This window comes from Gorilla gorilla, chromosome 18 (genome assembly GCF_029281585.2).
Source record: "Gorilla gorilla gorilla isolate KB3781 chromosome 18, NHGRI_mGorGor1-v2.1_pri, whole genome shotgun sequence".
In the NCBI taxonomy this organism is placed as follows: Eukaryota; Metazoa; Chordata; class Mammalia; order Primates; family Hominidae; genus Gorilla; species Gorilla gorilla.
In genome coordinates this window covers 97120754-97146487 of record NC_073242.2, presented here as the reverse complement: position 1 = coordinate 97146487, position 25734 = coordinate 97120754, and the positions used below count along the sequence as shown (strand labels likewise).

The following is a 25734-nucleotide window of genomic DNA, read 5'->3' as shown; positions in this document are numbered from 1 at the left end:
TGAGAAAAGTCAGGCAATTAAAGCATCCAGGGGAATCCAAGCATAAGCCAGGAAACACGCTCCCCGCTTCCCTGCCTCCACTCTGCCACCAGCACATACATTTAGTATCCTGCTCTCCAGACACCCGGACAGCGCTCCCCATGACTCTGGGATGAGGTCCTATCCCTGCTCACATGGCTACTCCTTGTGACATATGGGGGGAGATGAGGGGCAGGGAGGGAGACAAAGTCAGAGCATAGGACCAGGCTGCATAACCAAGCCCCGTCACCTAGAGAGCACTGAGACATGCCACATTCTCTGCATCTCATTTTATCTTCTACATCCCAAGGCATGTTAGAGTCACTTTAAGAAGTGGGGAGGTCGAGTGTGGTGGCTCACACCTGTAATCCCAGCACTTTGGGAGGCTGAGGCAGGCAGATCACCTGAGGTCAGGAGTTCCAGACCAGCCTGGCCAACGTGGTAAAACCCTGTCTCTACTAAAAATACAAAAATTAGCCAGGTGTGGTGGCTGGCACCTATAATCCCAGCTACTTGGGAGGCTGAGGCAGGAGAATTGCTTGAACCCAAAAGGTGGAGGCTTTGGTGAGCCGAGATCACACCACTGCACTCCAGCCTGGGCGACAGAGTAAGACTCCATCTCAAAAAAAAAAAAAAAAAAGAACTACAGGTGGTCAAGCTCATTGCCCCTTCAGGTATACTTAGCCCCAGATCAATGTATGGTCAACCTGCAGACCAGACACCCAACCCTGGGAGGCCACCTCCCACCAGCCCTTGTCACCCAGGTAGCAGCAGAGTGGCTATGAAGGTGGGCTTCCTCTCCCAACAGTACTCTGTCCCCTGCCCAGCAGCACTCACAAGGCTCTGTGAGAAATTCTACCCAAGCCCACCTGTTCCTGGTACAGTCACCTGGGCTCACCCACAGCTCAGAGACTGGCCAAGCAGAGGAGGCTGATAATTCAGGATGCTGAATGCAGCAGACAGCAAAGCTCCTAATGGCATCACTCTAATATCAATCCTACAAGAGCCCCTTCATCCGTCCTGCCTCTAGGAATAGAACTCTTGACAAAAGCACTGACATCAAGGATGTCACATTTCATGTCAAGTGAATCACAGACTCTCTGCATTGGAGGACCCTGACAGTTCTCTAGCATGAGTCTGTAGCTGATGACTCACCTTCTGTGCCATCCTTTAGAAACAGCTCCTCCAGGCCTCCTGTGATAGGAAGCCGCCTCTCAAGGTGACTGTGTCCTCAAACTGCTCTCACATTCACACAGGCCTTCGCTACCTCTCCCAACCTGTGTCTCCCCACCACTTCCAGCATGCCCTCTCCACTCCAGCATGTCCTCTCCACTCCAGTGCCTCTGGGTGCTGGGTAAACATTCAGATTTCTCCTTTCCAGTCATCTCCTCCTCAGCATTTACTCCTCTTCCAAGAGTCTTGTATTTGCCCTAAAAGTTGACAAGCACACACCAGCCCTGGGCCTTTAAATCCTCCCCCTGCCTGTGCCCACAGGCAGCTGTGGCCAGCAGCCCCCTAAGCGCATTGCCAGCAGGCTCTCTGCTTCCTCCTGGAGTCTGGCCCCTTGAGGGGAGCACTCCACTGGCTGCACAGCCTGTCTGCCTGCCAGCAGTCACATTTGGGACGCTTCCCAGGGCATCACCAATAGCCACTGGTGCTTCCCTCAGGAGAAGCCAAGAGAAAATTCCCCCACCAGTTATCACTTATAAATACTGCAGTTCAACCCAGCATACAGGTACCACTGTGCACTAAGCCTGGACACGACAGTGGACAGCATATGTATTGATGTACATGCTGTCCTCAAGGACCCTACAGGCTAGACAGGAGAGATGTGTCCACTGATCAGCAGCCAGAAAGCACTGAAACAAGAAACCAGCAACGTGCTGAGGCACACATACCAGGGAGAGCAGACTGCAGCACTAGACAGGCCAAGAACTCTGAAGCCAAGACAGCCTGGAATCAAATCCCAGATGTGCCACCCTCCAGTCGGGAGACCATGGCCAAGTTATGTAACCTCACCATCCTCAGTTTCCTCATCTGTAAGGTGGGGGATTACGTACCACCTGGCAGGGTTGTCATAGATTGGAGATGGGGGGTGTAGAACATTCAGCCCTGGGTCTGCTACTTAGTGGGCACCACACAATGGCAGTAGGCAGCATTATTTCTAGAGGAAACAACTAAGACCGATACTGGGAGCAGCGTGAACAGTTGAGGCAGAAGCTTGGTGTCGAGAGTGAATGGGGGCAATGGCTCAGGCCTGTGGTGTGCAGGGAGTGGGGTGGGGTCTAGGGCATGGGCTTCAGGCTGGGGGATCTGGAGTGCCAGGATGGTAGGCAGGACCCCACATGCTCTCCAGGTCAGAGGGTAGCCCGGAATCCTCTCCAAGTCTGCCCATACAAGCTGATGTCCCTCCTGCAGAGCTAGGACTCTGCTCCATACTCCTTCACCTCCTATACTGTGGCTTACATATGCCATGTGGATCCCACTCCCTGGGATCCCTGATCTGCCCCAAACATCCCCAGGAGGACAGGATGGAATTATTCCAATAGCCTCCAGCTAGCCTTCCTCCTGCCAGGCTCCATTCCCACTTTCTGCTGCCTTCCTCCTCCATTACCCAGAACCCAGAGGGCTCCTCCCACAGTGCAGAGGGCTCCCAACAACAAACACCAGACCTGCCCCAGCCTCTTCAACCTCTGCTCTGTCACTCCCAATCTCCTGTTTATTCTGGAGCACTCAGCAATGCTCCCTTCTCTGGGCCTCCTCCTTCTCAAAACTCATCTTCTGCAGGAAGCTTTCTATACAAGTCCATGGATGCCACTGAGCCTGACAGAGGACTGGGGCTGCATGGACAGAGCTCGCAGGAAACAGGCACACCAGACCCGGCCTGGTGTACAGGGGAGAGCACTCTATGGGGTCAGGGAACAGGAAAGGTGCCCCTAGAAAGGCACCAAGCACCACGAGACACTCGCTGGTGAAGAATGCATACCTCCAAACACTGCTGCGTCAGAGGTCCTTCATTCACACAGCAACAACTCCCTCACCATGGAACACTCTCTCTCTCACAGGTTATCCTGGCAGAGCCTTGCTCACTTACATGGCCTTCCTAATGGCAAACACCTATTACACATATAGGACAGATGGCTGGAGTGGGTGGGGTCAGGGCCCAACCACCTGACCTGAGCACCACAGTCCATGTTCCAGACTGCCCAGGCCCAATGGCTCTATGCCAAGGCCTGTGTTCACATGTGTCTGCCAATGCGGGTTCATCCTATGGCCATTCCCTATTCTAGTTCCTTCTCCCCAGGCAATCTCAACCTCTAGGGATAGGAAGAACAGGCCTTCACGTCTCTTGCATTTTCCCCAGGTGTGAGCAGGTGTGCTTGTGGGTGGGCAGTGGCCAGGAGAACAACAATAACAAAAAATGCCTGTCCTAGTGTCCTGGGATAGAGCTATAAAAGCATGCCAGGTTGCTGGCAGGAACTTGAAGGAGGTGCTGCCTCTGCTTATCAGGAGACCGTCTAGCTGTGAAGTGAGTGGCTGGAAGGAGTGATTGCTGGGTCCTATTCTAGCGATGTCTGTCCTCACCTCCATGCAGAAAAGTAAAGAGAAACCAGGGCTCTGCCAGGGAGTGGCAGAGGCTGGTACTTCTCAGACTCCTGATGTTTATGCACATCCCCTGGAATCTCGTTAAAATGTAGATTCTGATTCAACAGGTTTTGTGGGGCCTGAGGGTCTGCTGGACTGTTCTCCAGCTGAGAGAGCCTGATCTCATGATAAGGACCCCTCCCCCAGGAAATGTCCCAGACGGATCCCTCCCAACCCAGAGCTCTCCACAGCGGGTGGTAGAATCTGATTTTTGGGGTCAGGCAAGCTCCTGGTCACAGATAAGGGCCACCAGAACCTGCCAGGATTTGCCTCTGGAGCTGGAAACTGACGCTTTTCAGCTCCAGGTAAAGGGTAGTGGGAGCAAAGGCTGAGCAGTGCCTCTCCAACACACACACACACACACACACACACACTCTCTCTCTCTCTCTCACTCACTCACTCATTCACTCACTCATTCACTGTGAGCTGCAGAGTCCTGCCCTGTGATTCCAGCAGAAGAACAACAGAATCTAAGGACCCAGTCTTTCGGCTACAGTAGGAGCGGGCAGGAACCCACTCCCCACCCCATTCGTCATTTTCCAACCCTCAGGTAATCAATAGCCAGTTAGCAAGACTGTGCAAGCTCCAATTAGATTAACTGCCAGGTCAACGACTGCCAGAATCAGGAACTCGGGCAAACCTACAGGCTTGTAGCAGAGTCCTTCCTCTGTCAGCGTATCTTGGGAAATCTCTCTCCCTCACTCCTGGGCTAAGTTCAATGCCCCCTCTGCCAGCTGGACCCTCAACAGCCTGGCACCATGCAGAGCTCCCATAACACAATCAGCTTCTCAAGCTTCAGACATTCCCAGATCTATCTTAAAATTTCAGTTTCACCGGGCGTGGTGGCTCACGCCTGTAATCCTAGCAGTTTGGGAAGCTGAGGCGGGCAGATCACCTGAGGTCAGGAGTTTAAGATCAGCCTAGCCAATATGCCGAAACCCCGTCTCTACTAAAATACAAAAATTAGCCGGGCATGGTGGCACACTCCTGTAATCCCAGCTACTCGGGAGGCTGAGGCAGGAGAATCGCTGGAACCTGGGAGGTGGAGGCTGCAGTGAGCTGAGATCGTGCCACTGCACTCCAGCCTGGGCGACAGAGCAAGACTCCATCTCAAAGAAAAAAAAAAAAAAATTCAGGCCGGACACAGTGGCTCACGCCTGTAATCCCACCACTTTGGGAGGCTGAGGCAGGCGGATCACCTGAGGTTGGGAGTTCGAGACCAGCCTGACCAAAAAGGAGAAACCCCGTCTCTACTAAAAATACAAAATTAGATATCTGGGCATGGTGGCGCATGCCTGTAATCCCAGCTACTTGGGAGGCTGAGGCAGGAGAATCGCTTGAACCCAGGAGGCGGAGGTTGCAGTGAGCCAAGATCGCCCCATTGCACTCCAGCCTGGGCAACAAGAGCGAAACTACATCTCAAAAAAAAAAAAAAATTCAGTTTCAGCTACAACTTCATGTGGTTCTCCAGAGCCTGCTATTAGGACAACTGAACTTCCCAAGTACCCTGCAGGGTCCTCTGACGGACCACAGCTATATATGAACCTGTCCCTCAGGCCACTGCCCCCAGGCCTGCCTCCTGCTTTCTCCCTCCTATACTTCTGTGGCTATCATTCCCTTTTTCTTGGTCTGACTCCTCACAGCCATGCTCCAGATTCCAGGTTCCCTCTTCTCTAAGACTGTCCCTCACCACCCCAGCCCACTTTTAAGGCACTTGCCTAAAAACCCTGCTCCTAAAGCATGTTCTTATAGGTCAGTGTTATCAACACCACCTGGTGTTTATTAGAAATGCAGACCCTCAGGCCCTACCTAGACCTATTAAATCAGAATCTACATTTTAACGAGATTCCAGGGGATGTGTATGAACATCAGGAGTCTGAGAAGTACCAGCCTCTCCCACTCCCTGGCAGGGCCCTGGTTTCTCTTTACTTTTCTGCATGGAGGTGAGGACAGACATCGCTAGAATGGGACCCAGCAATCACTCCTTCCAGCCACTCACTTCACAGCTAGATGGTCTCCTGGTAAGCAGAGGCAGCACCTCCTTCAAGCTCCTGCCAGCAACCTGGCATGCTTTTATAGCTCTATCCTGAACACCAGGACAGGCTTTTTAAAAAAAAAATTTTTTTTTAAGACAGGGTCTTGGCCAGGTGTGGTGGCTCACACCTGTAACCCCAGCATTTTGGGAGGCCAAGGCAGGCAGATCACCTGAGGTCAGGAGTTTGAGACCAGCCTGGCCAACATGGTGAAACCCCATCTCTACTAAAAATACAAAACATTAGCCGTGCGTGGTGGCGCATGCCTGTAGTCCCAGCTACTCGGGAGGCTGAGGCAGGAGAATCACTTGAACCTGAGAGGCGGAAGCTGCAGTGAGCCAAGATCGCACCCCTGCACTCCAGCCTGGGTAACAGGGCAAGACTCCGTCTTCACACAGGCTGGAGTGCAGTGGCACATTCACAGCTCCCTGCAACCTTGAATTCCTGGGCTCAAGTGATCCTCCCACCTCAGCCTCCTGAGTAGCTGGGACTACAGGCATGTGCCCACACCTGGCTAAAAAAAATTTTTTTTTAAGAGATGGGGTCTCGCTATGTTGCCCAGGCTGGTCTCAAACTCCTGGCTTCAGGCGATCCTCCTGCCTCAGCCTCCCAAACTGTGCTGAGATTACAAATGTGAGCCACCACGCCCAGCCTGGGAGAGGATTTCTTTTTTTTTTGTTTCTTTTTTTGAGACAGAGTTTCGCTCTTGTTGCCCAGGCTAAAGTGCAATGGCACAATCTCGGCTCACTGCAACCTCTGCCTCATGGGTTCAAGTGATTCTCCTGCCTCAGCCTCCCGAGTAGCTGGGATTACAGGCATGTGCCACCACGCCCGGCTAATTTTGCATTTTTAGTAGAGACGGGGTTTCACCATGTTGGTCAGGCTGGTCTCGAACTCCCAACCTCAGGTGATCTGCCCACCTTGGCCTCCCAAAGTGCTGGGATTACAGGCGTGAGCCACCGCACCCGGCTGGGAGAGGATTTCTTATTGCCAGTTTATAGCCACAGATTGTGCCAACCTGATGGCCAATCCATATCTGAAAACCAAGTAAACATCAAGGCATTGCCCCAACGTTACTGAGGGGATCATCATCAGGATAAAGGGGCTTGTCTTTAAGTTGTTGCCTCTATCACCATCTGTGCCTGCTCCTCTCACTCTTCCCAGTGCCTTCCATAGACACCAAAAGCTCACACTTGCCATGATGATGCTGGGAACCAAACCCAAAGCTTTCTGAGCCTTGAGTCAAATCTAATTAGACGGGAATGGTCCCGAGTGTAACAGTTAATTCACTGTTGGGCACTCCTGACTTTTAACTGAGTATTAGGGACTATTCTCTGGCTTCCCAGGCTCTCATTCAGTACCAGTATGGTCCCATTTACTGCTCAGTGCTATAAGCATGTGACAGCCAGATTTTCTGCAGAACCCACCTGTCCACATAAAATCTGAGAATGACAGTGGGCCAGGACTGAGTTCTCCACAAGGCTGACCACTCTGCAGTAAGCATCTAGTGGTCTACAGTGGCCCCTTCACCCCTAGGCCCACAGATCCCAGTTACTGGTATAAATCTTTACCACCTGCCTGACTCCTACGCAACGATCTCCTAAGAGTGGTACAAACAGATACCCTCCCTTGTGCCTGTGACAGAGTCAGCCTCAGGAGGAAAGCTTCCCTCCCTTCCTTGTGCCACCTTTGAGAGGCATGACATGGGGATGCCCCTAGAGAATGCCAGCCCCCTCCCCAGCAGGAGGAAGTCCCTGATGGACCCCATAGCCACATCCAGAAGCTGTCAGGGAAGGTGATACAGCACATGACCTCAAGTGCTAAAGGCAAAGTAAGTGGTGTGAGGCTGTTGGGTGACTCTTTTTTTTTTTTTGGGACAGAGTTTCACTCTTTTTGCCCAGGCTGGAGTGCAATGGCACAATCTTGGCTTACTGCAACCTCTGTCTCCTGGGTTTAGGTGACTCTCTTGCCTCAGCCTCCCGAGTAGCTGGGATTATAGGTGCCCGCTGCCACACCCGGCTAATTTTGTGTTTTTAGTAAAGAGGAGGTTTCACCATGTTGGCCAGGCTGGTCTTGAACTCCTGACTTCCAGTAATCCACCTGTCTCGGCCTCCCGAAGTGTTGGGATTACAGGCGTGAGCCACTGCACCTGGCCAGCTGTTGGGTGACTCTTGAAGGAAATGCTGGCTGGGGCCAGAAAAGGCCCAGCCCACACCCCTGGGAGGAAAGCTGGGCCACAGAAGGAAGCTGCTTCCAGAGCTCCTTCCCCTCCACAGAAGATGTACAAGAGGCATGGATAGCACCTCAGCAGGTCCATATCTGAGGGAAACACCCTATGGGGAGCCCCCAAGAAGAGGGGGTTCTCACTGCCTTGGCAAAATCTTGTCATCCTGCCAAGCTCACCTCCCTCCCACATAAAGCCGACACAGACTCTCTTCTTCACAGCCTTCCCAGCACACCACTAGGCTCCAGCTGCCATGCTTGCTGCTTCCTGCAGTCAGCCTTGTCTTCTACCCAGTCAGCATCCTTCCTAAGGACCAACCAGCCCTCACTTTTTCTGTACCTTCCTTCAGCTCCCAACAGTGCTGAAACCTCACACATTTTTGGAGGCATCAGGACTATCAATGGATCCAAAGACACAAACTGACGGCCTGGTGGTTGAATGTGACCTGCAGGTTAGTGTTTGCTGGCGCACAAGAAGCTGCTTAAATATGTGAATCAGAATATTCTAACGTTTTAAGATTAGATTTTCTGGCCAGGTGCAGTGGCTCACGCCTGTAATCCCAGCACTTTGGGAGGCCAAGGCCGGCGGATGACCTGAGGTCTGGAGTTCGAGACCAGGCTGGCCAATGTCGCGAAACCTCATCTCTACTAAAAATACAAAAATTAGCTGGGGGAGGTGGTGCGGGCCTGTAATCCCAGGTCTGTAATCCCAGCCACTTGGGAGGCTGAGGCAGGAGAATCACTTGGACCCATGAGGTGGAGACTGCAATGAGCCAAGATTGTGCCACTGAACTCCAGCCTGGGCAACAGAGCAAGACTCCATCTCAAAAAATAAAAGATCAGATTTTCTGGTTTCTCTTCTAAAAAAAAATCAGATCTGGACACACGAGGTCCTCATTGTGTGGCGAAACTGGACAGTGATGAGAAGCTGCACTCTGAGATGGGCACGTTCAGTCTAGCTTGGCTGGGGCCCCACAGAGCAGATGCTGGGAAGGCCCTGCCCACATCCTCTCAGCCCACCCCCTGAGCTCATCTGCAGCTGTGGCACACTGCTTGGTGCCTGGCAACAGCTTCCCACCGCCAGTGCCTGCATCTCTCTGCTTCTCTGCCTGAAGACTTTCTCTAGCACTAGTTGGTATCAGGACAGCGCAGAAGCACCAGGGATTTAGTGTCCTCAAAGAAATTCTCAACCCATGAAGTACAGGAGTCGGTGGATTAAAAACAAAACAAAACGGCCGGGCGCGGTGGCTCACGCCTGTAATCCCAGCACTTTGGGAGGCCGAGGCGGGTGGATCACGAGGTCAGGAGATCGAGACCATCCTGGCTAACACGGTGAAACCCCGTCTCTACTAAAAATACTAAAAATTAGCCGGGCGTGGTGGCGGGCGCCTGTAGTCCCAGCTACTCGGGAGGCTGAGGCAGGAGAATGGCGTGAACCCAAGAGGCGGAGCTTGCAGTGAGCCGAGATCGCGCCACTGCACTCCAGCCTGGGCGACAGAGCGAGACTCCGTCTCAAAAAAAAAAAAAAAAAAACAAAAAAAACAAAAAGAAACTCACGTTCCTGCTCTTTGGTGGTACAACTATGAGGCACATTCCACATGGTTATTACCAAGGTTCCCAGTGGCCCACAGTGGCAGTCCATTTCTCAATATACTCTACTGACTTTCTCCCTTCCTGCCTCACTTTCCCCGCTCCTTCACTTTTAGTTACTCAAATCACATCCCAAATAAACTATCTGCTCCCAAGTCCTTGTCTCAGGGCTCACCTTGAGGGAACCCAAACTACATTCTGATAGTCTCACTTTGTCCCTTTTATATGACCTGCCTGGCCCTCACGAGCATGGCCCTGAGGACATACCTCTGACTGAGAGCTGCAGGATATACCTGCCCCCGCAGGTGCCTCCCCAACATCCCAGGACAGGGGCAGGACAGACTCACCTCCCCAGAGTAACTGTACTTGCCCCTGAGGATCTGCCGGTACAGCCGGGTACGGTTGTCATCCTCAAACGGCATGGTGCCACTGAGTAGGATGTAGGCAATGACGCCCAGCGCCCACATGTCCACTGAGTTGGTGTAGGGCTTGCGGACCAGGACTTCTGGGGCAATGTACTCAGGCGTGCCACAGGTGGTCTTCATCAAGCAGTCATCACCCTTCTTGCGAGCACTGGCCAAGCCGAAGTCGGTGATGATGATCTTGGAGTCAGTGCCCGGATGGTAGTAGAGCAGATTCTCAGGTTTGAGGTCTCGGTGTGTGATGCCCAGTGCATGCAGATACCGGACGCCATCCAGCACCATCTGCAGCACCCGCGTGGCGTCACGCTCGGTGAAGGAGCCCTTGGCAATGATGCGGTCGAAGAGCTCTCCACCAGTGGCCAGCTCCATCACCATGTACACCCGCTCCTGCGTCTCGAACACCTCCACCAGCTGGATGATGTTGGCATGACGCACCCGACGCAGCACACGCAGCTCCGACTCACACACCTCCCGCCCCTCCCGGTACTTGGTCTCAATCATCTTGATGGCATATGGCTGCCGGGTTGCCCGGTGCTCTACACGTACCACTCGGCTGAAGCTGCCTCGGCCAATTAGGGCCTTGATGTCATACTTAGCTGTAACACGTGGGTCAAACTTGGCCCTGTACTTAGCTACCCTGGCCCTGCGTGGTGGTTCTGAGGGAGGCTCTGTGTGGCCAGCAGTCGGGGGACCGGGGCAGGGGTGTGCATACTGACTTGCTGCTGGGAACCCGGCTTTGACAGGGCCAACACTGTCCACCTCTGTGATGAAGTGCTTGTACACGTCACTCTTAGTGCCACTGAAGGGCTCCACCTTCTTGACTAGATCCAGCTGGACATCCTTGGGTGGCTCAGGAAGGACCTTGCTTGTCCCACAGCCCATCACGGACACGAGGGCATCCTCTCCAGCGAGACTGGCAGGACCTGCTCTGAAGGCAGTGCCCCGTCTACACCTACACACAAAGAGAGAACAAGTCAGCACAGCCAGGACAACTCTAAGGAAATCAGCCATCCTCCTCAGCCCTCCCTCTCCAGAAACTCAGTCTCATTAAAACCAAACTCCTGGCCAGGCGTGATGGCTCACACCTGTAATCCCAACACCTTGGGAAGCTGAGGCAGGTGGATTACCTGAGGTCAGGAGTTCAAGACCAGCTGGCCAACATGGTGAAAACCCATCTCTACTAAAAATACAAAAATTAGCCGGGCGTGGTGGCACACATCTGTAATCCCACCTACTCGGGAGGCTGAGGCACAAGAATCAATTGAACCCAGGAGGCGGAGGCTGCAGTGAGCTGAGATTGCACCACTGCACTCCAGCCTGGGTGACAGAGTAAGACTCTGTCTCAAACAAACAAACAAACAAAAAACTGAAGTCCTGGCTCTCATTTATTTCCCTGGTCTGGAGTATGGCTTTGCTGTTCAAGAGCCCAGACTCAACACAGGGTCTAGCTGAAAAGATGGCCCGAGCTTCACGGCTTTGACTCATCTCCCTGGGCCTCAGTCTCATGCTGCTCTTCAACCCTGAGAGGGGGCAGGAACACGCATAGCCTCAGCTGTCAGGGCGCCCATCCTCCTCACTCCTCTGCCTGGGCCCCTTATCCTAGCCGAAGGCCCATGTTTCTAAAATGTTAAAATCATTCCTCTTATTACTCTTGACTCATCTTTTCTGAAATGGGGGTGTGAAGTGTTGGAGGCCTGCTCTCTAACACCATCACCCACCAGGGCTCAGAAAGCTGCTTCTCCAAGGCCTCCTTCATGGATATCTTTCCCAGCCCTTTAGGCTTCCTACAGGGGTTGGTCCCTCTGCAACAAGCAACAAACCACTTCCCTGGGGCTCTCCCTCATTCTCCTGGAAGGCTTCCACTCCTTTGCTAATGCACTGTCCCCACCCTGGCAGTTTAACTCCCTATTCCAGGGTCTCTCACTTCCCCAGCACACTACATGGATGGCTGAAATCCCACACAAGGCCCAGAGCTGCTGGAATCAACCCCAGTGAACTTGGGACCACAAGCCTCAGCACACTGCCACCAAGTGACTGCAAAACTCGCTTGGTCTTCATTCAAGAGTCAGAGGCGGGGCCGGGCACAGTGGCTCATGCCTGTAATCCCATCACTTTGGAAGGCCGAGGCGGGCAGATCACCTGAGGTCAGCAGTTTGAGATCAGCCTGGCCAATATGGTGAAACCCCATTTCTACTACAAGTACAAAAATTCGCCGGGTGTGGTGGTGGGCGCCTGTAATCCCAGCCACCTGGGGGGCTGAGGCAGAAGAATTGCTTGAACCTGGGAGGCAGAGGTTGCTGTGAGCTGACAGTGCGCCACCCCACTCCAGCCTGGACAAAAGAGTGAGACTCCATGTCAAAAAAAAAAAAAAAAAAGAGTTGGCCAGGCGCGGTGGCTCAGGTCTGTAACCTCAGCACTTTGGGAGACCGAGGCGGGCGGATCACAAGGTCAGGAGATCGAGACTATCCTGGCTAACACAGTGAAACCCCATCTCTACTAAAAATACAAAAAATTAGCCGGGCGTGGTGGCAGGCGCCTGTAGTCCCAACTACTCGGGAGGCTGAGGCAGGAGAATAGCGTGAACCCGGGAGGCGGAGCTTGCAGTGAGCCGAGATCCTACCACTGCACTCCAGCCTGGGCAACAGAGTGAGACTCCGTCTCAAAAAAAAAAAAAGAGTCAGAGGGGCTTGAGCTCAGAGAGGACACTGGCAGTTTCACCCAGATTTAACTCAGGATGAAGATCAGGGTATCTTGCTTCCTTATGATGGGGATCCAGGGTCCCTTCCAGTTTGATTCCCAGACAGCGATGTTCCAACCATGAACTAAATACCCTGGGGCTGGTGGGGCCCCGGACAAGGTGCAGTGCTGAAGTTACTGCTTCCAGAGGTCACCACCTTTCTAATGAGAGGGCTCTTCTCTATGTCTGAGGACCCCAAGGGTTGAAGAGAGATAAGGATTTCCTATTAATTATGACACACAGGCTGGGCCCGGTAGCTCACACCTGTAATCCCAGCACTTTGGGAGGCCGAGGTGGGCGGATCACTTGAGGTCAGGAGTTCAAGACCAGTCTGGCCAACATGGTGAAACTCCATCTCTACTAAAAATACAAAAACATTAGCCAGGCATGGTGATGCACACCTGTAACCCCAGCTACTTGGGAGGCTGAGGGAGAAGAGTCACTTGAACCCAGTGGAGGTTGCAGTGAGCCAAGATTGTGCCACTGCACTCCAGCCTGGGCAACAGAGTGAGATCTGTCTTAAAAGAAAAAAAAAAAAAAAAAGGCTGGGCACGGAGGCTCACGCCTGTAATCCCAGCACTTTGGGAGGCCAAGGCGGGTGGACCACCAGAGGTCGGGAGTTCGAGACCAGCCAGGCCAACATGGTGAAACCCCGTCTCTACTAAAAATACAAAATTAGCCGGGCTTGGTGGCACATGCCTGTAATCCCAGCTACTTGGGAGGCTGAGGCAGAATTGTTTGAACCCGGGAGGCAGAGGTTAGAGTCAGCCGAGATCGCGTGATTGCACTCCAGCCTGGGCAACAAGAGTGAAACTCTGTCTCAAAAAGAAAAAAAAAAATTATGACAAATAGAACTGGAAGAGAAATGAACAATTCAGATAAAACATTTATTATTAAGTATCTAGTAGATACCAGGGGCACAGGAATAAATAAAACATGGTCCAATGTAGGTTATATTTTAACACACACACACAAAAACAGGTAGAACATGGTCAATAAACTCACAATCTAAATAAAGAGAAAAGCATAAAAACAAATAATTTTGTTTTTCTTTTTTTGAGACGGAGTCTCCTTCACCCAGGCTGGAGTGCACTGGCACGACCTCAGCTAACTGCAACCTCTGCCTCCCGGGTTCAAGCGATTCTCATGCCTCAGCCTCCCAAGTAGCTGGGATTACAGGCACCTGCCACCTCGCCAGGGTAATTTTTGTATTTTTAGTAGAGAGAAAGGGTTTCATGTTGGCCAGGCTGGTCTCCAACTCCTGACCTCAAGTGATCCGCCAGCTTTGGCCACCTAAAGTGCTGGGATAACAGGTGTGAGCCACTGTGCCCAGCCAAAAACATAATTTCAGTATAACATGGTTAAGTGTTAAGCTTAAGAACCAATAGTAGATAATGTAGAGTGAAGCCGGGGTTAGGAAAACCTTCCCGAAGGAGGTAACCTCTATGCTGAATTTTGAAGCAAGAATGAGTCAGATGAGGAAAGGTGGGAATGGTGTTTCAGGGAGAGAGAATAACACACTGCAAAGGCTCAGAAACCCAGAGTAACATCCTGCATCTAGGAATGGGCAGTTTGGTGGTACAAAGGCAGGGATGTGGAGATGAAGTTATAGAAGGTCAGCAGAAGCTGGTTATGGAGAGCAACACAAGTGAGGACCAGGACCTTCCTGGGAAGTGAAGGAGAGTTACGAAAGGGTTTACAAGAAAAGAGGCATTCAGATCTGTGTTTAGAGAGAAGGATGAGGTTGACCTGAAGGAGGGTCAAAGTGGATTAAAAGGGCCACTAAGAGCCGGGCGCAGTGGCTCATGCCTGTAATCCCAGCACTTTGGGAGGCCGAGGCGGGTGGATCATGAGGTCAGGAGATTGAGACCATCCTGGCTAACACAGTGAAACCCCGTCTCCACTAAAAATACAAAAAATTAGCCGGACATGGTGGTGGGTACCTGTAGTCCCAGCTACTCAGGAGGCTGAGGCAGGAGAATGGTGTGAATGCGGGAGGCAGAGGTTGCAGTGAGCAGACATCACGCCACTGCACTCTAGCCTGGGCGACAGAGCGAGACTCTGTCTCAAAAAAAAAAAATTAAAAAAGGACCAGTAAGAGTGTGGTGTCCCACTGGCCAGGTGTGGCCATCCCAGCACCGGGAGTAATCCCAGCTCTTTGGGAGGCTGAGGTGGGGGGATAGCTTGAGTGCAGGAGTTTGAGACTAGCCTGGACAACACAGTGAGACCCTGTCCCTACAAGATTAAAAAATTAGCTGGGTAGGCCGGGCACGGCAGCTCACGCCTGTAATCCTAGCACTTTGGGAGGCCGAGGCAGGCGAATCACCTGAGGTAGGGAGTTTGAGACCAGCCTGACCAACATGGAGAAACCCTGTCTCTATTAAAAATACAAAAATTAGGCCGGGCGCAGTGGCTCATGCCTGTAATCCCAGCACTTTGGGAGGCCGAGGTGGGCGGATCACAAGGTCAGGAGTTCGAGACCAGTCTGGCCAATATGGTGAAACCCCATCTCTACCAAAAAAATACAAAAATATTAGTCGGGCGTGGTGGTGCATGCCTGTAATCCCAGCTACTCAGGAGGCTGAGGCAGAATTACTTGAACCCAGGAGGCGGAGGTTGCAGCGAGCCACCAAGATCGCGCCACTGCACTCCAGCCTGGGCGACAGAGTGAGACTCAGTCTCAAAAAATATATAAAAAATACAAATACAAATACAAAAATTAGCCAGGCATTGTGGCAGGCGCCTGTAATCTCAGCTAATCTGGAGGCTGAGGCAGGAGAATTGCTTGAACCTGGGAGGCATAGGTTGCAGTGAGCCAAGATCATGCCACTGCATTCCAGCCTGGGCAAGAGAGCAAGACTCCGTCTCAAAAAAAAAAAAAAAATCAGCTGGGTATGAAGGTATGCACCTGTAGTCCCAGTTACTTTGGAGGCCAAGGCAGGAGGATTGCTTGAGTCCAAGAGATCAAGGCTGCAGTGAGCTATAATCACACCACTACAGTCCAGCCTGGGTGACAGAGAAAGACCCTGTTTCAAAAAGGAAAAAAAAAAAAAAAAAAAGAGTGTAGTGCCCCAAACAGTGGAGTGGAATCGAGAGATATCAGCAGCAGAACTTCCATGTTGGGTGGAAGGAAGAATGAGGACAGCACCCCGTCCCTTGCACAGCTCAGGGGCAAGTGGTCAGGAGTATAGCAAGAAGCACAGATTTGGGAAGCAGTGGAAAGAGTTCAGTTTTGGATGTGTGGGGTGCATGTAGACCATCCATGTGACATTTACTGTGGGTTACTGGATACAGAATCTGATGTCTGGGGAGGCTGAGACAGGAGAATCGCTTAAACCTGGGAGGCGGAGGTTGCAGTGAGCTGAGACTGTGCCACTGCACTGCAGCCTGGGCAAAAGAGCGAGACTCCATCTCAAAAAGAGAGAGAGAGGAAAAAATGAGGTTTATCTATGGGGCATAGTGGCTCATGCCTGTAATCCCAGCACTTTGGGAGGCCAAGGCATGAGGACTACTTGAGTCCAGGAGTTCGAGACCAGCCTGGGCAACACAGAAAGACCCTATCTCTGCCAAACATTTTTTAAATTGAGTCAGGCATGGTGGCATGTGCCTGTGATCCCAGCTACTTAGGAGGCTAGGGTGGGAGGATCTGCTTCAGTCCAAGAGGTTGAGGTTGCAGTGAGCGGTGATGGTACCACTATATTCCAGCCTGGGAGACAGAAATCCTGTCTGAAAAACAAAGCAAAACCAAACCAAACCAAAAAAAAATATTGTTTATTTTTCTTCACATAAGAGGAAAAGATTCCTCCACAAGGCTCTTCAGGATTTGCGGCTGTTCTCACCCAAATGCACAGGAAGTTCCACATGGCAACTAGGAAATAATGTTAAACAAAGGCATTTAGAACAGAGGTTCCTTTTCGCAGAGGCCACAGGATAGAACTATGGACTGTGGAATTTTGCAGACTTATTTCTTCTTTCAGGGAAAACACAACACCTCATGCAGTGAAGGACTGAAGCTCCTCTTGGGCTGGTATTCCTGAGGCAGAACACAGGTCCCTCACCCCGATGCCCATGACCACTCAGTAAGCAACATCTACCACCATTCGGAGGCAAGACAAACTGCATGAGTAACCCAGCACAGCCACTCAGATGTCACTTCTTCCTGGTGAAGAAGCAGAACCCTAGATTCACAAAATAAACAGTCATCTACAGGCACATGTACTGAGTATTTTTGTTTAAATTTTTGTTTAAATGAGGACCTAGTCTGGTCCTCAGGGAAAAACCTAAGGTTTATAAAAGAAAAGGCCTGGCTGGGCGCAGTGGCTCAGGCCTGTAATCCCAGCACTTTGGGAGGCTGAGGTGGGCGGATCACAAGGTCAAGAGTTTGAGACCAGCCTGACCAACATGGGTGAAACCCCGTCTCTACTAAAAATACAAAAATTAGCCCCGGACGTGATGGCATGCGCCTGTAATCCCAGCTGCTTAGGAGGCTGAGGTAGGAGAATCGCTTGAACCAGGGAGGCGGAGGTTGCAGTGAGCCGAGATCGCACCACTGTACTCCAGCCTGGGTGAGAGATCGAGACTGTCTCAAAAAAACAAAAAACAAAAGGCCTAACTTTTCGATTCATTTTTATTTCTTTTTTTTTTTTTTTTGAGATGGAGTCTCGCTTTATCACCTAAGTTGGTGTGCAGTGGCACGATCTCAGCTCACTGCAACCTCTGCTTCCCAGGTTCAAACAATTCTCGTGCCTCAGCCTCCCAAGTAGCTGGGACTACAGGCATGTGTCACCATGCCTGGTTAATTTTTGTATTTTTAGTAGAGACAGGGTTACAACACATTGGCCAGACTGGTCTTAAACTCCTGGCCTCAAGTGATCCGCCTACCTCCGCCTCCTAAAGTGTTGGAATTACAGGTGTGAGCCACTGCACCCGGCCTCACTTTTCACTTTAAACAAATAAAACCTACAGGGATCAAAGGTAAGTCAGCATCAGGGCGCAGTGGTTTACACTGTGATCCTAGCACTCTGGGAGGCCAAGGTGGGAGGATTACTTGAGCCCTGGAGTCTGAGACCAGCCAGGGCAATGTAGTGAGACCTCCATCTCTACAAAAAATTAGTCAGGCGTGGTGGCATGCACCTGTAGTCCCAGATACTCAGGAGGCTGAGGTGGAGGATAGCTTGAGCCAGGGAAGTCGAGGCTGCAGTGTGCTGTGTTTGTGCTATGGCACTCCAGTCTGGGCAACAGAGCAAGACCATGTCTCCAAAAAAAAAAAAAAAAATAGGCTGGGCACGGTGGCTCACGCTTGTAATCCTAGCACTTTGGGAGGCCAAGGCAGGTGGATTGCCTGAGCTCAGGAGTTTGAGCCAGCCTGGGCAACACGGTGAAACCCCGTCTCTACTAAAATACAAAAAAAAAATTAGCCAGGCGTGGTGGCATGAGCCTGCAGTCGCAGCTACTCAGGAGGCTGAGGCAGGAGAATTGCTTGAACCCAAGAGGCGGAGGTTGCAGTGAGCTGAGATCGCGCCACTGCACTCCAGCCTGGGCGATAGAGCAAAACTCCGTCTCTTAAAGAAAGAAAGAAAACAAAATAAAGTCAGTCGGCAATAAGAGAGTCAATGATTTTCCCTCTGACCTTCCTTCTGTCTTCCTGAGACATAGTTTCTCTCCCATTGATTCCAATCAGAAACTCTGTAAAGATAGGCTGATGCGGGTACTCCACCATCCCAACTACAGATTGAAACTGGAGGATGATATTAAACCAAATTGGCCAAGAGAGGGGAAAAAAAAAAGAAAGTAGAGAAGAGAGGGTGCTGGCTGAGAGGTGGGGACAATGGGCAACAGCCCCCAGGTGATCACAGCTGCTCCACAGTCCCATCACATCTGTTAAACTCCCTCTCCACACTGTGGTCAGGTGAAAATGCAGACTCTATGACACGGGAGGTGGCTGGTAAAGCTCCTAGGAAGAAGAGCAGAGCCTTTTCCTGTTCCCAGCATCTCTTGTGTGTGCCCCTAGCCCAGAGATCACGGTGGGTGTAGGGATGGGCAAGGATGAGTAAGGAAGCTTCAGGAAGAGACTTCCCAGGAGTGTCACACTACGTCATCTTGCAGAAAGTACCCAACTCTCTAGAGTCTGCCTCCAAAACTTAAAACTCCCAGCCTGGTCCAAAGCACTCTTCAAAGAAGGCACACACATTGGACAGAGCGTGGCAATGGGTGTGAGCATTCAGCATTATTGTCCTCACTGACAATCTACAGAAATGACAGTCCAGGAGAGATAAAGAGACTCGTCCAAAGCCACTCAGACGGTGGTGACCAAACATCCTGGACCCAAATATCCTAGTTCCCCATCTGGGGCTCCTTCTATCACTCTGGAAAGACTCCAGCAGTGCTGGGCCTCATCCAGTCAAGGCCTCGATCCTTCCCCAGGCCACTGAGCTGGTGAACCCACAAAGCTTTCCTGAGGATCTTTCCTGAAGGGTCTGCTTTAGAAACCTCCATTCCAACTATAATCTGAGTCACACTGCTCACTGCTCTACTCCAGACTGCCTTTGATCACTACAGCTGTCAGACCCTTGAGGGAAGGGGCCATTCTCAGGTTTCCAGAACTCCCTTGGTACTTATCAAATTGCTGAACTCAGAGCAAATGAAATGTGGTCTGGCCGGGCGCAGTGGCTCACGCCTATAATCCCAGCATTTTGGGAGGCCAAGGCGGGTGGATCACCTGAGGTAAGGAGTACAAGATCAGCCTGGCCAACGTGGTGAAACCCGTCTCTACTAAAAATACAAAAAAATTTCCTGGGCATGGTGGTGGGCACCTGTAATCCCAGCTACTCAGAAGCTGAGGCAGGAGAATCGTTTGACCCTGGGAAGCAGAGGTTGCAGTAGGCTGAGATCATGCCACTGCACTCCAGCCTAAGCGACAGGGCAGCACTCCGTCTCAAGAAAAAAAAAAAAAAAGAAAGAAAGAAAAAGAAAAACAGGCAGGGCACAGTGGCTCATGCCTGGAATCCTAGCACTCTGGGAGGCTGAGGCAGGTGGATCACTTGAGGTCATGAGTTTGAAACCACCTGTCCAACATGGTGAAACCCCATCTCTATTAAAAATACAAAAAAATTAGCCGAGTGTGGTGGTGGACACCTGGAATCCCAGCTACTTGGGAGGCTGAGGCTGGAAAATCGCTTGAACCTGGGAGGCAGAGGTTGCAGTAAGCCGAGATCACGCCACTGCACTCCAGCCTGGGCAACAGAGCAGGACTCCATCTCAAAAAAAAAATAAATAAATAAAAGAAATGTGGGCTGGCACAGTGGCTCATGCCTGTAATCCCGGCATTTTGGGAGGCCAAGGTGGGCGGATCACGAGGACAGGACACTGAGACCATCCTGGCTAACATGGTGAAACCCCGTCTCTACTAAAAATACAAAAAATTAGCCCGGTGTGGTGGCAGGCGCCTGTAGTCCCAGCTACTCAGGAGGCTGAGGCAGGAGAATGGCGTGAACCCGGGAGAAGGAGCTTGCAGTGAGCCGAGATTGCACCACTGCACTCCAGCCTGGGCCATAGAGCGAGACTCGTCTCCAAAAAAAAAAAAAGAAAAAGAAAAGAAATGTGGTCTGGCTCTTGGATTTCTATTTGCTGCAAGTCAACAATTCTAGAACCTTAGAAATGTTGAAGAGGCGAGATCGGTGGTTAAACCATAGCCACACTCTTTGGACACCCTGTAAATATCCTCAACAATGAAGGAAGTCTGTTTGAGTTTTACAGATTCTTATCTGAATGCCAAAGTAAGTTTGTTCACAAGCTGCCAAACCTAGCCCCATTTCTGGGGAAAGCTAGGGGTCCCGGGGCAGGGAGCAAGGATGAATCCTGAAACAATTTCCTGTCCATAGAGGCAGGGTCTGTGAATGTCTTCCAGGCAAGGAACCATAGGAACCTTGCCCTCTCCAAGCAAAGCTTTATAACCTGTCACCTGCAAATATCTCTATATTCTACTGACATGTTTTGAAAAACTGTCTACCGGCTGGGCGCAGCGGCTCACACCTGTAATCCCAGCACTTTGGGAGGCCGAGGCAGGCGGATCACGAGGTCAGGAGTTCAAGACCAGCCTGGCCAAGATGGTGAAACCCTGTCTCTACTCAAAATACAAAAATTAGTTGGGTGTGGTGGCACATGCCTGTAATCCCAGCTACTCAGGAGGCTGAGGCAGGGAACTGCTTGAACCCGAAAGGCAGAGGTTGCAGTGAGCTGAGATTGCGCCACTGCACTCCAGCCTGGGCAACAGAGCGAGACTCCATCTCCAAAAAAAAAAAAAAAGAAAGAAAGAAAAAGAAAGAAAAACTGTCTACTAAAATGAAGTAGGTAGTAATTTCTCAATAATTACAGAAATAAGGCTGGACGCAGTGGCACACAACTATAATCCCAACACTCTGGGGGCCAGGGCAGGAGGATCACTTGAGGCCAAGAGTTTGAAACCAGGCTGGGCAACATAACAAGATCTTGTCTCTACAAAAAAAAAAAGTTTTTTCTTTTTTTTTGAGACAGGGTCTCACTCTGTCACCCAGGCCGGAGCGCAGTGGCGCAATCTCGGCTCGCTGCAGCCTCCTCCTCCCACGTTCAAGCGGTTCTCGTGCCTCAGCCCCCGAGTACCTAGGATGCCTGGCTAATCTTTGTATTTTCAGTAGAGACAGGGTTTCACCATGTTGCCCAGGCTTGTTCTCGAACTCTTGAGCCCAAGTGATCTGCCTGTCTTGGCCTCTCTACAAAAAATGTTTAAAAAATTAGCTGGGTGTGGCTGGGCGCGGTGGCTTACGCCTGTAATCCCAGCACTTTGGGAGGCTGAGCCAGGTGGATCACGAGGTCAAGAGTTCGAGACCAGCCTGGCCAACACAGTGAAACCCCGTCTCTACTAAAAATACAAAAAAAATTAGCCGGGCATGACAGCGTGCACCTGTAGTCCCAGCTACTCGGGAGGCTGAGGCAGGAGAATGACGTGAACCCGGAAGGCAGAGCTTGCAATGAGCCAAGATGGCGCCACTGCACTCCAGCCTGGGCAACAAAGCAAGACTCCGTCTCAAAAAAACAAAATTAGCTGGGTGTGATGCTGTGTGCCTGTAGTCCCAGCCACTCAGGAGGCTGAGGTGGGAGAATCACTTGGGCACGGGAAGGCAAGGTTGCAGTGAGCTATGATTATGCCACTGCACTCCAGCCTGGGCAACAGAGTGAGACCTCGCCATCATCAGAAATACAGACCCTGGCAATGCACCTGGGGTTCTCCTTCCAAAATCCCAACGTTCAACCCAGAAATATTTACTGAATTCCTGCTGTGGGTCAGGAACTCTGCCAGAGATTGCGACAAACAAAAAGAAGGCAGCCATAGTCTCTACTCTTAAGGAACTTACAGCCTGGATGGCTCCACACCAAGAGTCCCTTGATACATGACTCTTACGATGCCCTGAGAGGCCATTTCAAGGCTGGCAGCTTGGAAAGAGAACTTTCTCCCAGCAAATGAAAACATCACATGTTTCCACCTTAGCATCACATCAGACACCATGACAACAGAGGGCTGTACCAAGAATTAGCTCAGTGATGACCTAGCCAACACAAACCGGCTTAATGCTCCTTGAGTAAGATTCCTGGAAGGAAAGAGAGTTCAAATAAATAAGTCTCTCTCCAGCTCTCAACAAGCAGAACTGCTTCCCTTCTTCCAGGGCTGTACTTTTTCTCAAAAATTTTTCCCCATGCCAAGATACACAGAGAGAATGATAGAATGATACTATTGTATAACAGCCGGGAGTCAGTGGAGACAGCTGTTCTCAGCTATCCTGAAGCTTAAGGGTCGATACTTTGGCACACCTATAGCCCATTCACATCATACAGCTGAGAAGCTGTGAAGAGGACCTAAGTTGCCCATATTACACACTCACACTTCCAAAGTAAAACAGAAGGCCAAACCAAAGTCTCACTCATTTAACTATGAACTTGTGATTATGATAGAGAACTCCAGCACCTACTTCTGTAGGGGCATTCTGTTCTAGATGCCAACCAGATGCCTGAGGTGAAGTGCAACTGGAGCTCAGGGTCAGATGCAAACAGGTTTCCTGAAGGCTGCACTTTTTCTAGCTCGTTTATGCAACTTAACAAGCACAAAACTACAATTAGACCTAGACAATGTGCTTATTCAGCAAACCCACCCTCTAGTGAATCAGCATTCCAAATCTCTTCTAGGGGTATCGCCAACTGAATCGACCCTGATTTAGAGGCACCGTATTGCGGGAGGCTGAGGCAGGAGAATCGCTTGAACCCGGGAGGCAGAGGTTGCGGTGAGCCAAGATTGAGCCATTGCACTCCAGCCTGGGCAACAAGAGCAAAACTCCGTCTCAAAAAAAAAAAAAAAAAAAAAGAAGCACACTATTGTCAGTTTTCCCCGATGACCAGAAACGACCTTGAGGAACTCATACAATACAAAGCAGCTTCCTACACACAACTAACCCTGAAGAACAAACACGCTTATTAAGACAAGACCTTCTAGCCAGTTGTGGTGGCTCATGCTTGTAATCCCAGCACTTTGGGAGTCCGAGGTGAGTGGATCACCTGAGGTCAGGAGTTTGAGACCAGCCTGAGCAATACGGTGAAACCTCGTCTCTACTAAAAATACAAAAATTAGCCAGGTGTGGTGGCAGGCATCTGTAGTCCCAGCTACTCAGGAGGCTGAGACAGGAGAATTGCTTGAACCTGGGAGGCGGAGGTTGTCGTGAGCCGAGCTCATGCCATTGCACTCCAGCCTGGCGACAGAGCGAGACATCGTCTCAAAAAAAAAAAAGAAAAGAAAAAAGAAGACAAGACCTTCTTTTGACAAGGGAAACTCTGGGAAGAGGAGCCATTAGTAATAAAAGTGGCTTCCATTAACTGAGTGCCAACTTTGCTAAGGATCTTATATGTACCATCTCACTCCTCTCTACAAGCACATGTAGTAGGCACGATGATTCCTATTTTGGAATAAGGAAATTAGGACTTAGAGAACCTCAAGATTTCAGAAAAGCCAGAAACTGAATCCAGGTCTTTCTGACACCAAAGCCCATGCTTCTAGGCATGAGACCACAACAGGAGTCCACAAGGCAAGGCCTTCTCACTGGACAAAGGAGACAACAGTTTTCTTAGGCAATGACAAAGATCTTCAATGAGGAAGCACAGTAAAGTTACCTGGGAAGTTTTCTCAAAATACAGATACCTGGCCAGACGTGGTGGCTCACGCCTGTAATCCCAGCACTTTGGGAGGCTGAGACAGGTGGATCACGAGGTCAAGAGTTCGAGACCAGCCTGGCCAACAGGATGAAACCCCGTCTCTACTAAGAATACAAAAATTAGCCGGGCGTGGTGGTGCATGATTGTAATCCCAGCTACTCGGGAGGCTGAGGCAGGAGAATCGCTTGAACCTGGGAGGCGGAGGTTGCAGTGAGCTGAGATCACACCACTGCACTCCAGCCTGGGTGTCAGAGCAAGACTCCATCTCAGAAAAAAAAAAAAATACAGATTCCTACCCCAGATCTTCTTCATCAAAATCTCAAAGAGTGGGTCAGGTGTGGTGGCTCTTGCCTGTAACCCTAAAACTTCGGGAGGCCAAAGGTGGGAGGACTGCTTGAGCCCAGGAGTTCGACACCAGCCTCGGCAACATGGCAAGACCTCGTCTCTGTTTAAAAAAAAAAAAAATCTCAGCCAGGCATAGTGGCTTATGCCTGCAACCCTAGCACTTTGGGAGGCCGAGGCAGGTGGATCACCTAAAGTCAGGAGTTCGAGACCAGCCTGGCCAACACGGTGAAACACCATCTCTACTAAAAATACAAAATTAGCTGGGCATAGTGGTGCTTGCCTGTAATCCCAGCTACTCTGGGGGCTGAGGCAGGAGAATCACTTGAACCTGGGGGGTAGAGGTTGCAGTGAGCCAAGATCGCGCCATTGCTCCAGCCTGGGCAAAAAGAGCAAAACTCCGTCTCAAAAAAAAAAAAAAAAAAACTAACTCAGACAGTGAGGCTCTTGATTTTGTATCACAAAATTATCCCAGGAGATTTTGGACTATCCAGGATTAAGAGGCTGTACTACCTACCACACACATACGCTGGCATTTGCTGTGCTCATCTCAGATCCTAGCCCTGATAGGTGCTCAAAAATACAGTTGAATCTATCCATTCATAAGTCAGCATTCAGCAAATGCTACTGGAGGCTAGCCCCTATTTTATGCCAGGCACAGAGCCAGACATATGCAGACAGAAGACCACCATGTGACACAACAGGATGTACTCATTAGTAGCAGCATGGATATAGAGGAGTTAATGGTTACATGCCAAGCAAGGTAGATTTTTTTCCTAGGAAGTGACATCTCAGGTGGATTTTATAGGACAGATGTAAGTTTCCAACACTGGTAGGTGGTCGGTGGGGTGGAAGGCAGTGTATAGCAAACTGAGAAAACTGCGTTATCTAAAGCATAAGGGGACCAAGCACAGTGGCTCACGCTTGTTTTAATAATCTCAATATGTTAGGAGCCTAGGCAGGAGGGTCTCTTGAAGCCAGCTCTGGCAACAAAGCCAGACTCCCAGGCTCTACAAAAAATTTTAAACTTAGCCAGGCGTGGAGGGGAGCGCCTCTTGTCTCAGCTACTCGGGAGGTTGAGGCGGGAGGATCATTTGAGTCCAGGAGTTCAAGGCTGCAGTGAGCTATGAATGAGCCATTGCACTCCAGCTTGGGCAATAGAGGCCTTGTCTCAAAATTAGTAACACTAAAACACAAAGGTATGAAACCAGAGCTAACAGGAGCGCCACACGTTTTAACAACAATAAACTACGTAAAGGGAGCACAGAAGTGCTCCGGTGTTGATTGGCTGATTAAACCTTCACCAGATTACGAAGAGCCCTGAATGCCTTGCTAAGAAGTGCGGCCTTTGTCCTGAAGGCACTAAGGAACTAGTTTCAGGCAGTGAAGGACTTACTCAGATTTTCAGGTGGGAATTATCACTTCAGCCGCTTTATGGAGGGGGACTAAGTGTGGGGGACTAGGCTTCCCCTTGCAGGTAGAGGAATGACAA

The 25734-nt window shown here is 50.8% G+C and overlaps 1 protein-coding gene across 1 annotated transcript in view; it reads right to left on the bottom strand.

The window, feature by feature from the left end:
* PSKH1 (protein serine kinase H1) overlaps nt 1-25734 on the bottom strand; it is a 36755-nt gene that overhangs the window by 10395 nt on the left and 626 nt on the right. The window contains exon 2 of the mRNA XM_004057850.5: nt 9857-10883. Within this exon, the coding sequence (XP_004057898.2) occupies nt 9857-10813 (957 nt within the window). The 5' untranslated portion in view covers nt 10814-10883. The remainder of the gene's footprint in view (nt 1-9856; nt 10884-25734) is intronic.